This window comes from Ptychodera flava, chromosome 14, assembly GCF_041260155.1.
Source record: "Ptychodera flava strain L36383 chromosome 14, AS_Pfla_20210202, whole genome shotgun sequence".
Classification (NCBI taxonomy): domain Eukaryota; kingdom Metazoa; phylum Hemichordata; class Enteropneusta; family Ptychoderidae; genus Ptychodera; species Ptychodera flava.
The window spans coordinates 27,223,392-27,242,282 of record NC_091941.1 but is presented as its reverse complement, the minus strand read 5'-3'; the positions used below and the strand labels follow the sequence as shown (position 1 = coordinate 27,242,282).

At 37.3% G+C, this 18,891-nt stretch overlaps 1 protein-coding gene and 1 pseudogene across 3 annotated transcripts in view; one reads left to right on the top strand and one right to left on the bottom strand.

Annotated features, from left to right (window-relative positions):
• Positions 1 to 1,851: 1,851 nt before the first annotated feature.
• Positions 1,852 to 6,138, bottom strand: LOC139149970 (DNA-binding protein Ikaros-like; annotated as a pseudogene).
• Positions 6,139 to 10,558: 4,420 nt separating this feature from the next.
• The window catches only part of LOC139149969 (FERM domain-containing protein 6-like), a 37,041-nt gene continuing 28,708 nt past the window's right edge, over positions 10,559 to 18,891 (top strand). Inside the window, exon 1 of one of the 3 annotated variants that reach the window (XM_070722063.1) lies at positions 10,559 to 10,770. In XM_070722063.1, coding sequence (XP_070578164.1) covers positions 10,717 to 10,770 — 54 coding nt within the window. In that variant the 5' untranslated portion in view covers positions 10,559 to 10,716. Of the gene's footprint in view, positions 10,771 to 12,994; positions 13,394 to 18,891 lie in introns of those variants that run through there. The other 2 variants (XM_070722062.1, XM_070722064.1) reach the window with 2 other exon arrangements.

Genomic DNA, 18,891 nt, shown 5'->3' with positions numbered 1-18,891 from the left:
TTTAAAGGAAGTGTCGAGCAAGGAAAACAATATTTACAAAAAACAACTTTAATCATTTTATATGTCACAATGTGTGTCACATGGTTTAATGTTAATGTGTTTTATTAATTTGATGTTTGATTGTTTGTTGTTTTACATAGATTGCATTTTGAATGTACCATACTAACTCTCGACTAAACTATCAGTATTAATATGTTGCGTAATAAAGATAAACATTGAATGCATTTCTTTTAATTGTGCATAGTACTGTTAGCTTGAATAGCTGAACTGCATAATGCCCATAATTGAGATGGACATCTCATAATTGTAACTTTTGACTGATTTTTTCAGCAGTTTTTTGTCTTGTGTAGTCAGGCAGTACAGTTTCTTGCTCTACTGCCTAATTTTTGAATTTTTTAACTGTATATATTATGATTATATATGAAACATTTATGTGAGGAAATACGTGCTATTGTGCAGTAAGGTGATCTATCTCCTTGTGATCACGTAGTTATTATATTCTTCGGAAAAAATAATAACATAAGCTGGAATATAAAATTATTCTCAGTTATTCGAATCCGAAACCGAATCCGAAACCGAATCCGAAACCGAATCCGAACTGATGTCCAACTTCAGCATCGTATTTTGCCTTGCAAATCATGCCATTGGGGCGCTATACATTTCGCCAGTTCTCCCGCTTGGTCGAACAGAGCCAAGAAAAATGTCGTGAAGTTTTGTGGCATCGGTTACGCTGCAATTCAATTAAACGATGAACTGACATATACAATTGTAAGACCGTCAGCAGTGTAATTCTCACTCATGTGGTAACAAAAACCACAGTAAATGTGAGGAAGCAGCACTCAATACCGAATTGGGTATATTTTTACTTTTGATACTGCAAAGCAAAACTCAACGCTGCACAATTTCCACTCAAGTGCTGGTGTGGGAGGAAGGTTTTCAAAAGCTTACATTTTTGGCCAATATGCTTTTGTCCAAATTCTTAACTTTCTACAAATAACTGGGCAAAGTGCTTATTTTTGGGGTAAACTTTGTGCTAGAGTCAAAGTCAAAATTTATCAAGATTTCCTTGGTAAGGAGGTTTGCAATACATGTTTTCTGCTGTGCCACATCATAATAAAAATGAATTTTAAGGCAAAATTTGTTTTCTGTTATGGAAAATGACCAATAATGCTAAAATATCAGCCGTTGATGTCTATCAGCTATTGTACCGTTACTGTTGTTTAACTTCATAATTTAGACTTTTATGACATCATACCTTACACAGGCTGCAACTGGTAAAAAGATTTTTATCTTGTTAGAACTTGGGCTCACCAACTTAAGTTTCTAGTTCACTCCAGAAAGATGGAATTTTTGACAGATTTTTATAAACATCGTTCACCGTTAGTTGGAGCACATTTAGTATAATTACACGGAATGCCACATCAACAACAACAATGGCAACAACAGAAAATGAATGATTGAACAAGTATATTTTTGTATAGGGAACAATCAATTTGCAGTTACCATGACATTCCATAAAATTTGAAGATGACTCATGACTTGGACGCTGATGACCTATGTTTTCTATGTGGAATAGAAGGCACAATTAAGAAAACTTTTATTTTGTACGAAGGCACAGAGGAGGGCAAATGGACCAGTACTTTTACAGAAAACATGTAAACAGCAAATTCTCTCAACTGTAGGTTTCATGTAGGGTATTGAAAATCAATTAAAAGGATATCACACCAGATGTTCTATTTTGTTCAAATAATTCACAGGCTGCTGGACATTGCAGGTAACGTTGAATGAAGCAAGCACAGTGAAAGTCAGACATACCAATAGATGTACTGAAGACAATAATTACTCTCACTGTACTGGTCTTAAGAAATGTCTCAGAGATTTTATTGTTAATAATATAGAAACCAAACACAAGATACCTAAAAAAATGTATTCACTTACAAATATATTCCAGTACAATGGCGATAAAAAACTACTCCATTAAAAATGTAGAAAACTTACATAACACAGGATTACAAGTGATTCATAAACTGACAGATTTACATCACTGAAAAAATGACATTATTTTTTGAGAACCTTCTTTAAAGTTTAAGAATCTAGGGCAATATTTATGCATTGTTGTACACGTTTGATACCACTGTATATCTTACTATAAAATATATGTAAAACAAATACTTCTGAAGAATGCCACATTGTAAAGTCTTAAAGTCAAATCTCCTTTCTGCATTGTGTGAAAACATACGACATACAAGTTCTGAGTTCACAAGAATGACATGAATGTACAGTGCCGGGGTACAGTGCAAGGACTGAACCATAGAAAGTCTCAGAGTTGTTTGTATGGATTCAGCCACATTGCAGGATACGACACCAAATTGTACGACATACTGTGGTAGCAAAGCAAAGAAGTTATACTTTGATAACTCATAGGTTTCTTAATGCTGGCCCTATTTAAAAGCACAGCATTGACAATGTTATACAGTCGCTTTGTCTGTAAATTCTGACAAACGTTCCGAAAAATACACATCCTCACGTCCACATGGTCAGGTCAGGTTATTATTGTATATTTTCCCTGCCAGATAAACACTGTTGGCAACTGAAGTTTCAAAATACATTGATATATATGTTCAGAAAGATTGTTCCTCTTATAATGAAATTGTAAAACATCTAGCTTGGATAAAAATTCAGTAAAACAGTTTACCGCCAAAAATACAAAATTTGCATTTTTCTATAGGAAATGTGTGAAGATGAGAGTGCAAGGTGTTCTTTACTGTTTCAATCTTTGTCAATTTGGCAAGTTTTGTTGTCAACTTGTTGAAACAAAGATGTATGAGATAAAGAAAATTAATGATGAATTATTGGTTATAGCTGCCTGACCACTCTATGATTTTTCTAACGTGTACTGTTCAATGTTCATGTAATGTTCAATGCAATCATTTCAGCATTATCTATCGGAATGTGTGTTTGTATACACACATACATCAGAACTTGTACTGACCTTGAGTATCACTTACAACCAATACAGTACTACCAGGTAGTATCTTTCATATTTCAAAAAAGAAGGGACCAATTGATTATGTTTTGTATTTCATCTAATCTGCTTCTTGAAGCATACAAAAATTGTCATAACACTGGCCTTGGCAATCACTCATAGAAACTGTATTTCTGCCTTTCCTTCTGCCGTGTTTGGCCATGAAGAGTAATGCCTAGCTTTCTCAATGAGTACAAAATGGCTGTGTGGCAAACAGGAGGCTGTGAAAATACCTGGTGATGTGTTATATCTACAATCACTAAGCAAGGTGACATGAGAGGTTCGAAAAACAGGAATGTTAGCATCATTGTAGGATTTATCTGCATGAGTCGTCATTCTAAGCCTTCTCCACACCATAGGATTTGTGGACAGCTCACTCCCTCAGTGAATCTTACAGTCTACTAAATGAGTGGATTGCTATGTTTTCCCAAGGATAACCACTTCAAGCAGCTGTATAATGTTACTTCGCATCTTACATATTAGTGCCATAGAAGACATGTTACATTACAATTCCTTGAAAGGAAAGTTTGTCTTGGTAGTAAGTCCACTGACACCCTACATCATGCTTCCTCAGTGTTCGGCTTGAATCAGATGCGATGCAAATTCATACTTATCATTACAGATGTGATTGCAAGCATTACACTGGAAAGGATTTGCTGAATTGTGGCAACCCATGTGAATAATATACATCATGACATCTTCAAAGCCGATAGCACAGTGATCACATCTGTATGAATACAAGCTGTAGGAACTCCTCTGAACTGGATCAGTTGCTTTGTGTGATTGGGTGGAGGGGGAGGGATTGTCTACTGAAGCTCGTCTTTGACGTGACTGGTTGCTGTTCTCAACAAAATTCATCTGTGTTGTTACTACATCATGTCCACTTTCGTGTTCACAACTGTGTGAAACATCACTTTCTGAGCTGGATAGCTGGTTTTCACCGGGCTCGTGTGAGGTTGTATTCCCAGTTTCAGTTGGCCTGGCAGCTGAGGAGTGGAAGCTGCTTTGCTCTTGGGGACTGGAGTAAATTCCATTCCTGAAAAGAACACCCTGGGGAGATGCAAAAGAGTTCTGTACAGTTTTGTAAGGAGTAGAGCCACTTCTGCTGTTTAGAAGTCCAACAATAGTTGGTGCCCCAATGCTTGGTGTAGATGATTGACTTGTTTCAACGGCAGCGGTATCATTTGTTGATTCAAGAAGACTATTTTGTGGCCTGTCAGAAGTGAGTGTAACAGAGGATGTGGTGGTTGTTGTCGACTGAGAGCAACTGGTCACCATAGCAACTTCTCCCGTCCTGTTGTCAATCAAAGTCACCGGGGTCAGTTCATTGGATTTCACATCTCTGGGCAGGGTGTACACACTGGATATTCACAGGTAACATGCTGGTTCCACTGTCTGTTTTGGCATCTTCAGACATCCCATCTGCTGTTTTTTTCTTCTTGTTGCCGCCCGTCATTCTTGGGGGCTCCGACCTCGCGATAGCTGTCATGGCTGCCTTTGGCACACCTGACTTGCGGCCTGGGCCGACCTTTGTTGGGAAGAGGCCATGACGACGTTTCAGGTGGTTTGTGAGAGTACTGTACACCAGTGCTGAATAATTACAGTATTGGCATTTGTATGGTTTAACTCCATTGTGTGTTTTTCTGTGGTACCACATGCTGCTTGGATTATAAGTAATATAGCCACATTTATCACATGTCATCTTTGTTGCAAGCCGAGACATGGTGCAAAGTTGTTGTGGGTACAAGGATCAATTCTGTAAATGAAATGGAATGAAAGAGAAAGTGTTAAAATTGGGCTTTCATGAGTCTTTTCACTCCTAATCCTAAAGTCCATGATTACAACAATTTAAAGCTGTTTGCAGAATCATAGAAAAGTCTGACTACAGCGTCTATGCAGAAACTTGCTATTTCTACCCCATCTTTTACTGTCCCTGATCACTACAAGCACATTACCCCTGTCGACTGACCCTTTTGTGGTTTCATGTTGGCAAAACAACACAAGTTGAGTTGACATGGCAAAATATGGGTAACTGTAAGTTCGAAACTGGCATAGGTCTACACACGATGGTTCAAAAAGCAAAATGGAAGTTGTTAAATGATTCTAAAAGAATGGAGAGTAATAATTTTGAACAGTGAAATATAATGTTGAATAGTGAAACTGTAAAATGATGTAACAGGTAGAGTAGTAGAATGCAAATAGAATGCAGAAAGAAACACAGAAAGTAGAGTCGTCAAATTGAATTCAGAATAGAATGCCAAGTTGTAAGATTGAATTCAGAATAGAATGTTGAGTTGTAAAATTGAATTCAGAATAGAATGTTGAGTTGTAAAATTGAATTCAGAATAGAATGTTGAGTTGTAAAATTGAATTCAGAATAGAATGTTGAGTTGTAAAATTGAATTCAGAATAGAATGTTGAGTTGTAAAATTGAATTCAGAATAGAAATGTGAGATGCAAAATTGGATTCAGAATAGTACAACGAAGAGAAAGCATGGTCCCTCTCGGACCATGGAGAAAGTAAATTAAATGTAATTTTGGCATGGACAGCAGAATGACTGCACAAATACAATAAATAGCCTGTAGTGTAGCAATGAGACACTGTTATATATACAGATTAGTACATGCACAGGGGTTTAGCTCACTCTACGTTCGGTCCTGTGTGAATGTGACTGCAATGGACAATAAGCCATTTTGCTTGTACATTGCAATCGCAGGCCTTGAAGAGAGAGCCGAGCGCCAGGGTGCGAGCACACGGTTGTTGTTTCTCGCTCAGACACTTCCTCTTTCGCCCGTTCAGAACGAGTGTGATACCGTAGTGAAATGACTGTTTCCCTCGAAAAGACAACTTGGAGCGTATAAGTAAAAGAAAACATGCTATCATAGAGCTAAAACATTCTACCTTTATGATGCTAATACGTACCAGTGATTACCGTATGGCTTGAAAATGTGTTTACAAATCACATTCACAGAATCGAACAGGGGATCTTCGCCCTCACATCAGTGTCTTCTCGTTCTTGAAATGCGTGGCTGAGCATGGATAAATGACAAGGCCGTCCTAGAATGTATTATCGATACATTCAGTATCCAAGATTTCCCATGACCAGCGTACTGTTGATATTAACGCGTCCTCGTCTTTCTGCAAGTTCCGCACAGCCGCCATGAATTAAATGGCGCTCTATCATTTCTATCTTTTGTCTACAGAGGGCACTCGCAGTGCTGACCGAAGCCGACTGGCGCACATACGCACAGGGGTGCAGGTGGGGACACACTACTGAGCATGGTACAGGTATTCTCTGGACAGTTCAAACTACAAAGTATAACTGTTTCAATTTTCTGAAATGTAAGTCAAAGGTCTACATTTATGGCCAAATACAAATGTCAAAAGTCTACAGAATCAAGGCAGGATAAAATTATACGAAATCGGCTACTTCGGCCGTGAAGGGACTCCTATTCGGAGTAAAATGTTGCACCAGAGTAAACATACATGATACTAGAAGTAAAATATACATTTATCAACGATTCCTTGAAAGACAGTTTATATGTGGCGAAAAACAGAGTCAAAAGTGCGGAAAAGGTTGGCATCAACCCACGACGAAGGCCGAAAGACGTCGAGATCTAGAGACTAGTACATAAATGTGCCCCCCTCTCCCGAGATCGATCCTCCCCATAGGAATAAACAACACTATAAAATTTCACTTTGTCCAGGGAATTCGACAATCTACCCGGTAATCTTTGTTGTACATGACGTGGTTTCAAAATTTATGATGATCTTGTGTAACATAATCATCATCATCATCATCATCATCATCATCATCATCATGGGAGTAGAAAAGCGTATCTGCCCATGTTGCAAGAGTAACGAAAAAGGTTAAGATAGAAGACGGATATAGTAGTATTCCAATGCCCATTATATAACAAAGAAAGAATACAAATTCTGCTTTTAAACACAAAAACAAAGTTTAACTGAAACACTTATTGAAATAATGACAAACAATGACACAGCTGTTTCTTTTGGCAAAATTTTTATTGTTGTTTTTTGAAAAGAGATAGTGTATATTATTCCTAAATGGATTTTGAGGTTTTTCTTTCTCTATTTCGACTTGTCCGACTTGAAGTTTCTTTTTTCAAGGTTCAATATCTTTATTGTATGTGCTAATATGCCAGACTGGCATACGGTTCAATAAAGATCTATTCTATTCTATTCATCATCATCATCATCATCATCATCATCTATTGACAAAGAATCAACAAGAAAGGGAATTATATTAAGTTGTAAAAATTACCCTTCCTTTAATCTTGAAGTTGGTACATAGGGACTGTTTCAACTAAAGCTTCAAATCCCCGAACCAAACTGACAGGACATCAACTTAATTGGTCACGTGACCACAGAGGTATTTAACAAATAGCAATACATTTAATTGCTCACTGACTAGTACCACCATTCAAATTAGAGATTGGTTAATCAAAAAAAACCCTAATTACAATTTACTCTAAATTTTATTACAATCACTACAGTGATTGTTCAATTATTACAAATTACTCCAAAGTTTATTACAATTTACTGCAGTATTACAAATTACGAAAGAATTACAAATTACTGCTCTACAGCATCCCGTCAGACAAAAACGACGGCACGGGTCGTCAACGTGGCTACACATTGAGCCCGTCACACTCTAGTCTGTTTTACGTTTGGCATGTATGTACCGTCTGTCGTCCAGGTGACGCGATTGAGAAGACAACTCCGGGAAAGCAACTGTAAGTGAAAGTGAAGGGCAAACAAGCATCTTTAGGCAAGCTATCAGGTTTGACAAACATCGGACCGATGAGGGGGACAAAAACTGCAAATTTGGATAAAATTGCAAATGAAACGCATTGTGAACCAAATTCTGTGTTAAAGATGACAAATTAATTCTGGTCCCGACTATACAATCCGAGAAAAAATCATCAGAAATTACACATGAACATACCGTGTTGGCGGGTTGAACAATACGCGGCATGTTCGTCATGATTTTGAGAGCGGAACAAGAAGAAAATTTATGGAAAATACATAACAAATTACAGGTATTGTCCTCAATTAATCACTCAGCCCAGCTGCCATGGCGCTGATTAAATTAACGACTCATGAACTTCACGACGAAGAATAGATAACAACCGTGATAAAGACAGACTGACATATTTCTACTCGTTGTGTCCTCACGAAAGAGGTCCGAGTTTGCCGGTCTACACATAAGCTTACAATCAGAAATGCAAATTGACTCTATCGGGGGATATATATACACAATCGAAGGACAATTTGCAGAGTGAGTGAATCCCAAAATATTGTAAAGTTCTGTCGGTTTTATGCTTTTTATTTTAGGTCTAAAGTATTTGTTTTAATATGGATCCATCTATACAACGGAGCTTTTGTCTCACTTCTCATGTTTTAGACTTCAAGCTCTAGATTTAGCCATTCAAAATGTCAACTTTCCGCTTAAAAGTCAGATTTCCAGCGTTGTCGTGTATTGCTAACATCAAATTTGTATGAAGTGCTCACTTCAAACATCATCATCAAATGCGTGGCATGGATATCCTACTTCTCATTAAATTATACTTCCCATTTTAAAATTTAGACCTGTGAATTTACACTTCTGATATAAAATGTTAGTTTCTACAGGACTACTACTTTGACGTCGTTGGTGTATGGATAGTCAAATAATTTTACGAATTTTGCGAACAAAACCTATGACGTACAGCTTTTGTCTTCGATTCTATCCATAACTTTAGAGCACGGAAAATTAACCGTATGTAATGACGTAAATTTGGTCTAAGTTTTTAAACAGTCGGAACATTTCGGATGGCGTTGCTGTAGGCTTATTAACCTTTTGAGTGCTGTAATTGTTCCGACTAAAATTTTAGTGCAACATTTTTTCAATTTTTCTATGAGTTTTTCTGCAATTTTTTGATAATTTTGGACCAAATGGACATCACGTTTCATCGACTACAGTTTTTTATCAAAATTTTGACAAAAATCTGAAAAATATTGACTGGAGTATATTTTCTAAAAGTATATTTTCTAAAGGAGACAAACATTGACTTAGGCGCTCAAAGGGTTAAAAGTACGTAGGTTTTCCCGGAGCAAATGCGCGCAGAGAGACATGGAAGGATATCTTAACTTGAGCTCCTCATATCTTTCGTTGCTGAAACAAGTTTACAGATGCTGTTAAATAAATTTTGTTTTCCGTACGTGACGTCAGACGCCCATGTATAGCAACTGCACGTCTGCTTGCCCTCACTTACTATGTCTCTCGTGAATAATAAATTAAATCACAAAAATACAGATTGTCAAGGCTATTATAGATTCCCGTAGTAAGGCTTGCGTTTATTCCTAACAGTATGAATTCTTCGGCACCGCATCAAACCATAGACCCTCGACGGTCTATGATCAAACTCAATGATTGAATGTTAGTATAATGAATCACTATAACAGTTTTAATTTTTTTAATAGTGTTTTGATAGATTGGTTCTTGGCAATTTTGAAGACAATTGTACTATGTTAATTTCTGGAACAGTTGATAGTAGTGTCCGAGTTGAACGTAAGTTCCACCGTTGTAAATTACATTTAACAATATTGATATAGGCCTTCAATGTAGGCCCACATTATATGTAATAAGCGCAGTGAAAGCGTACCCTTAGTTCTCATATCAAATTTTAAAGGAATGACCAACCCGGCAATTTGAATGGTATTTTGAACAAACATGACAGGGCAAAACTTGCTGCTATGATTATGAAATTCAATATAAGGAAGAGGCATGGGAGTGAAGTATCGCTTTCAAATTGCACACAATTACACTAAAAATAATGTTTTGCAAATACGAGTTACGATGATAGTATTTCACCTGATTGCCAGTTGGTTGCAAAGACTGAGGAAAACAAATTCTTTCATACTTTATGCTCGAAAATATAAAATGTATGAGCGTTCTGGTGTTATAATGAGAGAGAGAGAGAGAGAGAGAGAGAGAGAGAGAGAGAGAGAGAAGGTGAGGGTAGGTGATCACAAGTGTGAAAAGGTTCAAATAAGAACGCGTGGGAGATACATTTACCAAAGAGGTTAATTTTAAATACACCCCTTCGGAAACCCATACATGTAAAAAAAGTCTCCCCCCCCCATCCATAGGAAACTGTACATGAGGTAATCTGCAACCCTGTTGCACCGTTTTCAGTTTTAATAAAATCAAATGGTTATTACAGTGCTCGATACTCTGAGACACGTCTTGCCACCGGCGGTCGGACTGCCAAATATAAGCATTCTTTACGCCTCGGCATGAAGGAAATTCCTTCCAGATCATAGTGCAGAATAAAAGGATAACGGGACAGCTTTGATCTTCCAGGGTATATTATGCACCCAACTGTTTGTTTCACATATTTCTTTTACCTGTTTTACCCACGGTCTCTCTATCACATAGAGTGTTTCAGTTTTACAACAGCCCGTAAGTGGACAAGTAGTAAGCTTATGTAAATAGCGCCAACAACGGACGTAGCCCGAAGTCTGGCGTTCCCAGGGCAAGAACTGATCAGTGGGACAGTAACTTTCAGCAGACGGACCAGAGTCAACTTCGGTTAACTTGCGTGGAACAGTAATTCATCCTTCAACCGTCTTCCGTCCGTTTGACCTTTCAGGGAAATTTTTATGCAGTCATCAAGGTACAACGATGTCTTCAGATGACAATCACAATGTGTCACCGAAATATGGATCCAGTTTTAAGGTAATTTTAGCGTCAGTTGCAGTTACGCCTCGCTGTCAGTGTCACCGTAAGTCGTTCGTTCAACAGATTGTGAACTCAGCGTCTGCGTAGATGCGTCTTACTGACAGACCGCTGTCAACTCGGTTTTATTTTATGTCTGCGTGCGTAGAAGTTAGCGTCATAATAGGTCTGTTTGCCAGTGTTGCCTTTTAGATTGTTCTATTTCAAGTTTGAAAATTCACTTTCGACACTTAGCTTGAATCACGGCAGCGTCCTTCTTGTATCGTCATTACACATTCTGTTATCTTTTTCAAACTTTGACCCCAACCACACTGATTTTGCCAAATCCGATCACAGAGGCAAGACCAACGTCACATAGAACTTAGAAGTCGTCCCTTCTACTTTCGGTGATCTTAAAAATTTCGCTCAGATCGATTTCCCTCACTCAATTGCAACACTCCTCATCAGATTTGGTCGTTGCTCCTTGCGGTTTAATTGTGAGCCTGGTTGACGAAAACCGCTATGTTGTTACTCAGACGCCGGGCTTTGACGATCCATTCAAAAGCCGGCGAGTAGTGTGTTGTCATGATGAGCCATGCCTTTTTATACTCAGGCGGTTCATTTTAGGCCGCGGTCGCAGCAACAGCACGCCAGTCAACGGCATTTTCTTGTACGTTTAGAGTAGAATATTTCAAATATGTAATGCGGGAGGAGTTTATAGATTGATTGATTGTCAACTAACGAAGAATGGTGTCCGTTTCCTGAAAACTTTGTCGTTTTCTATATTCCTGGAAGTGAAACGTGGAAACCAGATCTCACAGAGGGCAGACCATGATCGAAACATCAAGCTTTCTTCATGGAAATATAAAGACACTAGTAATCGGTATTGACATGTGGCTAATGCATCAGTAAATTTTCGAGAATAAGTGTGTGAATCTTGATACTCAACTATCTAGCATATCTGTACCAGAGCAGTTACATCGACCAGCATATCATTTCTTTATCTGATTGTTGTGTATTAGTATATAATTATAAGACATGGTTTTGAAGTCACTGGTCATCTGAACATCAGAATTCATCATTAGGTTTAAACGGGAATCTTGTTACTTGTTATATATATATATATATATATATATATATATATATATATATATATATATATATATATTGATAGATAGATATATTTTTTGTACTTCTTGAAGTCACAGATATATAATGTAATTTGATGTTTTTGTACTTCTAAAAGTCACAGTTAGTTCCCGAGTGGATTCTTATTTTATATATATATATATATATATATATATATATATATATATATATATATATATATATATATATATATATATATATATATATATATATATATATATATATATATATATCAAATTTGATGGTTTTTTTTACTTCTTAAAGTCACAGTTAGTTCCTGAGTATATTGTTAGTCCAACAGGTGAAGTACTTTAAAATGTGAAAACCTCATGAAAGGTTCAAAGGTAGATTTTACAGAACTTTAGTATAGAGTAGTATCCTAGGAGACTGGTGTCCTTGGGCAATTGTATCCATGGCAACTGATGGGTAGCTATAGCAGAGTGTGTACAGCAGACCCACCCCCTCACATTCTTGCATACCATGTGACACCACCATGACGTGTAAGCAATGCAGGGCAAGAAACTGGTATTGGGAACATGGCTCAAGTTTCATTTCATGTTTCTTTCTGATCATACACAGGACACACAAAAGGGCTCTTGAGATGTAGCGTCATTGAAATACCCTGGGGTGACTAAGTTAGAAAGTGTTCTGGCTAGTCAAGCGTGTGAGAATTAGCAATGAGATGTGAATATAACAACATGCAATAGCTATTGTAACTGCTTGAAACCTCATACTATAGTAACACCATTCCAAGCATCCATGCTGTTGTCTTTCCTATTTGCATAAGAAAGAGGCAAAAGGGACATACCTGTCTACTACAATGTAGGGGTGTTTAAAACCTTCAAAGATCATGTCTCAACCAGCAATCATGATTACAGGCAAAGGAAGAATAATTTTATACTTTATAGTTTCTTTGCCTTTAGTTGATGAATGAACACTGACTTAAAATTGACCATCTGACAGTATAGATTGTTTTTGGAGGCAGGATGATTTTTGTGCCTCCTGTATTGATTCCCCAATCTCCCTCTTGACACACATAATATAGTTTGGTCGGAAGTGTTGTACTATTTGTGGGGGTATTGTGGTGTATTTGCAAGGCAATTCACCCTGTACAGAAACTGTATTGATGGAGGCATCTCTTCCTTTATTTGGCCAAAGAAAGGACTTTCTGCCGGCCACGAATTATACATTGAGGGCTACTTTGGTGAATAGCCCCTTGCAACGGTTGGACCTTGTAAAGTCTGAGAAAAAAGTACTGTTTTTCTGTTTAGGTAGTTATGTAAGTGGCATTTCACATACTTTTATTTGAGGAACACACAGAGAATTGAAGACAGAGGAAATGCCTGAGTAATAAGTGTTCAAAGCGGACAAGCTGTACAGTGGCAGACACTCTTATTGTTTTGGTCTCTATAATGAAGCCATCATGCCTAGCAGTTGGTGTTCTTTGAGGACGGTTTCATCCCGGGCTGAAAACTTCTAGAGGTGTTCCCTGAAGGTAGGTAGGGGGAAAAAAATTTAACCATTGATGTTCTTGTTAGTAGACCACCAGCTGGAAACCCAAATTACCTCATTGTTTTGCAGGGTATCAGTCATTCTACACGGGTTCTCTCTCTCTGTTCCTTTGTGTCTTTGTGGTTTGCGTGTTTTGACAAAGCAGACAGAGAGGTTGCAGAAAGGGCAAAACTTTGTTGGAAATGCCACTACCGCACAGCCGTTTGATGGGCAATGTAAGGCATTGTACAGAGCGGGTTTTGTAGCTGTGTTTGGTCATAAAGTACAGTGGGCAGAAGTTTATTCAGTTTGTTGACCAGTTAGCTTGGTATGCAACTCCTTGATCTCATTTTCAATTTCAACAATAGATTGTAACGCAGCCATGTACACATCACGCCAGAGTTAGTACCAGCCAGCATTGAAAAGACCTGCCACTCCATCTGTCTCCTTGGCAAGCTTCTTTGTCCGTAGCATTTTGTATTGTTATCTTGTTGGCTGGTTTGTGATGACCAGTTCAGTGTGTTTGTGTCTGTGTACAGTATGTGCGTGTGCTCACGTTTGTGTACACATGTGTTTGTGCGTGAAGGAAGTGATGATGTAATCAAAGCTAAAAGTTGAATTCTTCATACAATATTATCAGAGTTCAAAGCATTGTGATATTTACTGGCCACAAGCCAGCCATTTCGTCTCTTGCATTCTACTTATTACTTCATGCCTACCCCTATCGACAAGGTTGCCTACTTTGTACAGTGTCTTCAGGTCTGCTTGTTATGATAATAGCTGTGGATAACTTTTCATAGTAATAATATCAACACACCATCCAATCATTGTCTTGTCTCACACTATGTGGCGTGGGAATGACAGTCAAAACAAGTTCATAACAAGTATACACATGTAATAAACAAGATTTTGATGTGCACTTGTTTTGTTTTCCAACATGCCTTTTTGTCAATCATGTTCATTGGCTTTAGTCATTTCAAGGAAATTACATTTTGTGTAGGTTGTCTTTTTTTTACTTTTACTATTCCTACACTATACAGGAAAGAAAAGAGTTTAAGCCAATGTTTATAAAAACTAAAGCCCTAATAAGTGGCTGTCACCGTGTTTGATGAATTTTCAAAGTAAGACTAGTATTCTATAAAATGGGAAGTATAATTACAAGAGATGCAACCAAGAACAACAAAGGTAACTTCATGAGCAGAATTCATTAAAATATTGAAATATATCAGTGACGCAGTCTTTAATTTATCTGAATTCTCAAGCACCAGAAATCTTTGTTTTGGTAAATTGCATAATTTTCCAAGCACACATATTTTTCGGTAGTATTAAAGGGCCAGTAATGCTAACTGTTGATGATTTTTTCACCATTTTTGTTTTTAATGTCAACCATAATTCCTTATTCTACTCCCCAAAGCATGTTGATATACACAGTATTCAGCTTGTCAACTCAGCCTGTATGTATGTAAACTGCATTGTTATTGTTGACAAATGAATTCTGGTACGGACTTGAATTCAAATATAAACAATAACAGTGCATTTTACATATATAGACACTATGATGAGAACCTAAATAGTGTGTGTTTCAACTCTCTTTGTGAGTAGAATAAGAACTTGCTATTAATATACAAAATAAAAATAGTGAAAAAATCACCAAAAGTTAGCGTTACTGGTCCTCTAATGTACAAGTAACAAAGTGACAACTTTTGGAGTGTGTCTATCAAGTTTGAAGAATAAGGTGGGATTTCAACTGCGTTTTAAACAAAATTATGATAGAGTTTGAACAAAAGTGGAGTAAAATTGAAAATTTTGCAAAAAGCCAGCTATATTTCAGTTTTGATTTTTTTTCCATTCATAATGCCAATCTTCCGAATTTGAATAAATGGAAAAAGATTAAGAAAATTGGTAACTTATATAAGGTTTAGAAAATTGTATGAAAATTAGTGCCAAGCATGTCTATATAATGATAAATTTGTATAATGAAGACATCAGCAATATGAAGCAGATAAAGTGTTACATGCATGTATGATAGCGTAATCTGGTAGCAGCTCTTCACAGTGTTAATAATTGATCAGACTGACAATATACAGTGATATTGAAAACAAACAAAGGTAATGGGATGCAACCCACCGTTGATTTAACTTTAAAGTCTGCATGGTGCCGGACACCAGATTTACTGAATATGGTAGTCAAACAAAGTATATTTCAAATTTTTCTGGAGTTTCACATGGGCTTAATTTACTCAACTGTAAAGCATGATGCAACACATGTTAGATAATAGAGGCGATCGTTGGAATGTCTGGTTTTGTATGTACTTGCGTTTAGAAAATTCCACCTGTAAGTAAAGGTATTGCTTTCGGCAGTGGTCCAAAAAGTCCTGTTGATGCATTGATAAATTTTGAGGCCTTGAAAAGATGGTTTATCATTAAATATTACTCTTACCAATGGTAAATTTGGCAAAAAAGTTATTAGATCATACCAGTCTGACAGATATGAAAATTTCTGTCTCCATGCTGCCCGCTGAGACCCTTTTCAAAGCTTGAATTCTGCAAACTATTGAGATTCTGATGTTCAGTGTCTTAGTGTTTTGTACTGCACATGTAGCAGGCAATTTCTTCTTCATAAACTGTTCAGTTTAAATATTGGGGCAAAGTTTACGCTATCAGTGTAGGACGGGTATAACTACATCTGCACTGTTAGGAAAGGAGTCACAGAGTTACATGTAAACCGGATATTTTTTGTCAGTTTCTATTAAAGTTCAAAAGTTTTACAGCATAAGAATATGAAACTACTGCAATGTAGGTGTTGTTGAAACATTTGGTATTATGTAAGTGTCCGATGATAAGCTTGGTTATGTCCACTTGATAGATAGTCATACAGTACGTTGCTATTACGCGGTGTGCACTTGTATGCATGCAGTCTTGCAAATTTAAAAGTAAGTTTCCATATCACCTCTTCATTCCAATCTAAAACTTCAGAGCCTTGTTCTACTTTTACCATCAGTTCTACTTTTACCATCAGTTCTACTTTTACCATCTATTGTAACTCATCATTAATAACTCTAATGGATGTGAAGGCTACAAGTGAACTTTCTCCGCCATGGTATGTGGAACACAAAGCGTATGTTTTGAAAATCTGCAGAGTGCTTTATGTGTATGTTATCATATATTTTTTATGGAATTCCATAAGTTTAACATTTTTTCTGGAAAACAGGGTTTATGAGACATTTTCAGTTTCGAGAATGTATGATTGTGTCACCTTTATCTCATATGAGACTCCAAGCATTTCCTTTTGTTAATCTTTATAAGTGTGTTGCTTCATTGAATGAGTTTGTTCAATAAGAGCACATATATAAGGTAATATTTGAATTTTTGTTCCAGAAAAAAAAATTAGCTGACAAGCAAAGTACTGTGTTGGAAGAAATTTGTGTGATTGCACTCTCAAATTTCACTTTTGCAGTGTTATCCACTATTGGACTCTTCTCAGTACTGAACAGAAAATATACAGAACCAGGTGACTTTCACTTTTGTCTCCCGGCCGGAACTTTGTCAAGTGCAATTTCAAAGAAAACCGGGAATGTACATGCCAATTATGTGAAGTACTCAGCAAGTGTGAAGACATTCAAGCCCATGCATGGTGGCTTTCACTCCACCGCGTCATCCATCCTATTGGCAGGCAATGGTTCTACATGATGATTTCTAGGCAAATGGCTTTATACCCGCAGCACCGACGTGCCTCCAGGCCATACCCCAGCTAGTTAGTGCATCATTATGACGGTGGCTATATATAACTTCACTCTCCTTTTTTTTGCTTCCCTTTTTTTTTGTAACTTATTGATGTTTATGTGCTGGTAGCAGTGAATGAAGTCACTGCATGGAAATGTCATCAGCTCTGTTGCAACGCTTGACTTATCCTCAATAGAGTGATACAGTGGACTGCATACGGTGGGCATAGTTTCTACTTCGACTGTCCAGGTGCAGCAAATACCTCCCTGGTATTCCCTGCTGTCATTTCATTTAAGTTGATACCCAGACATTCATTAGCTTTGACCCTTTTCATACCCCCCTCCCCTACTTTCCTCTGTACCGGACTCATCTATCCTATTGAAAGTAATTTGGGTTTGATGACAAGACTGGTGGTCAGTGGAGAGTAAGCTGTCAATGGTGGGAACTTTCACATTCAGTGTCTTGCAGTGCATAAGGGAGATCCACATTGTAATGTCAGCTATGTGAGGTTGAGAAACTCATTTTTCAATGCTGGTGGTCATTTTCAATTTGAATCCAATGCTGCAAAGTGGAGGAAACTTGAGTCAACCTTGTGACCACTGCTGAACGGTTAGCTCCAGTTGTCCACATGGCATGGCTTGACCTGCTCATCACAATATGAGGGTGATATGTCATTCTTTATATGCTCCCCCCTCCCCAAACTGCAATCACCTGATGCAGTGGTGGTTAGAAAGTTTTGCTCTATTAGTAAAGTTCTTGTGTAAGCCTGTAGTACCATGCAGTGCTGCGGTAGCCTTGAAGAGCCATATTTCAATTTTCCACACATTCACCTGGAGAAGTCTAGATTGTTATGCACACACTCACATACACTCAGCAAAATTTCAAATGTAATGTCAAAACATTTCTCCATCAGATATGTTTGATCAACAGTTTGCAACAGCTGAAGAGTGTCTTTGATAATTTTAGAAATAACAAAATCACAGTGCTATCAAGAAGATAGCAATGTGAGAAGCAAGTTATTTGAAACTTTGATGTGAAATTTCTGACATTATGCATTTGTCCAGAGGCCATCATCTGTGATGTAGGATGCAAAAGACATACGATGAAAATTAATTGTCCTACCAGCGTTAACCAAAACACAGCAGGTACTCAGACAGGGTGTGATGTTATCGGCATAATGATTTAACTGGGCTTAAATATTCAAAAATAAAGAGAAAAGCAGCAGTCTGTGACATGTAAGGTAGTAACATGGTGGTAAATTCAACTATCTCCACATCCTTTTCACCATGGTATTTGCTCAAACATTTAACAGATGTTCTGTTAGTGTCCATTTGAATCTAACCATTCTTTTCATATGGAAAGCACACCGCTGAGACTCTTTAGCCTGTCTTTTGAATTTCTAAGGCTGCGTCAGGTGATCAAACAGTGGTTTGATGAGGGAGACCTACTTTTTTTATGGCTCATTAATCATAGGATATAAATAAACACTGTATCCTGTCGTTAAAAAGTACAACAAAAGATCGGCAGCATGTATTAAAGTTACAAATTCTGATACAAAACCCTGGTTTCTATAGTGATATTTGCACAGAGTAACCTTTTTAAACAGTGAGAATTAAAAGAAGTTTCACAGAGTCTCCACATCAAGCTGTATAAGGATTTTTACACTTTATCAAAATTGCTGCAAAGACTTCCAACATTTTGTTTTCCTCATTGTTATATCTAAAGCTCCATTCATATTTCTTTAAGCTTTAGGACCTAACTCTGTCTCTCTATTTTGGTA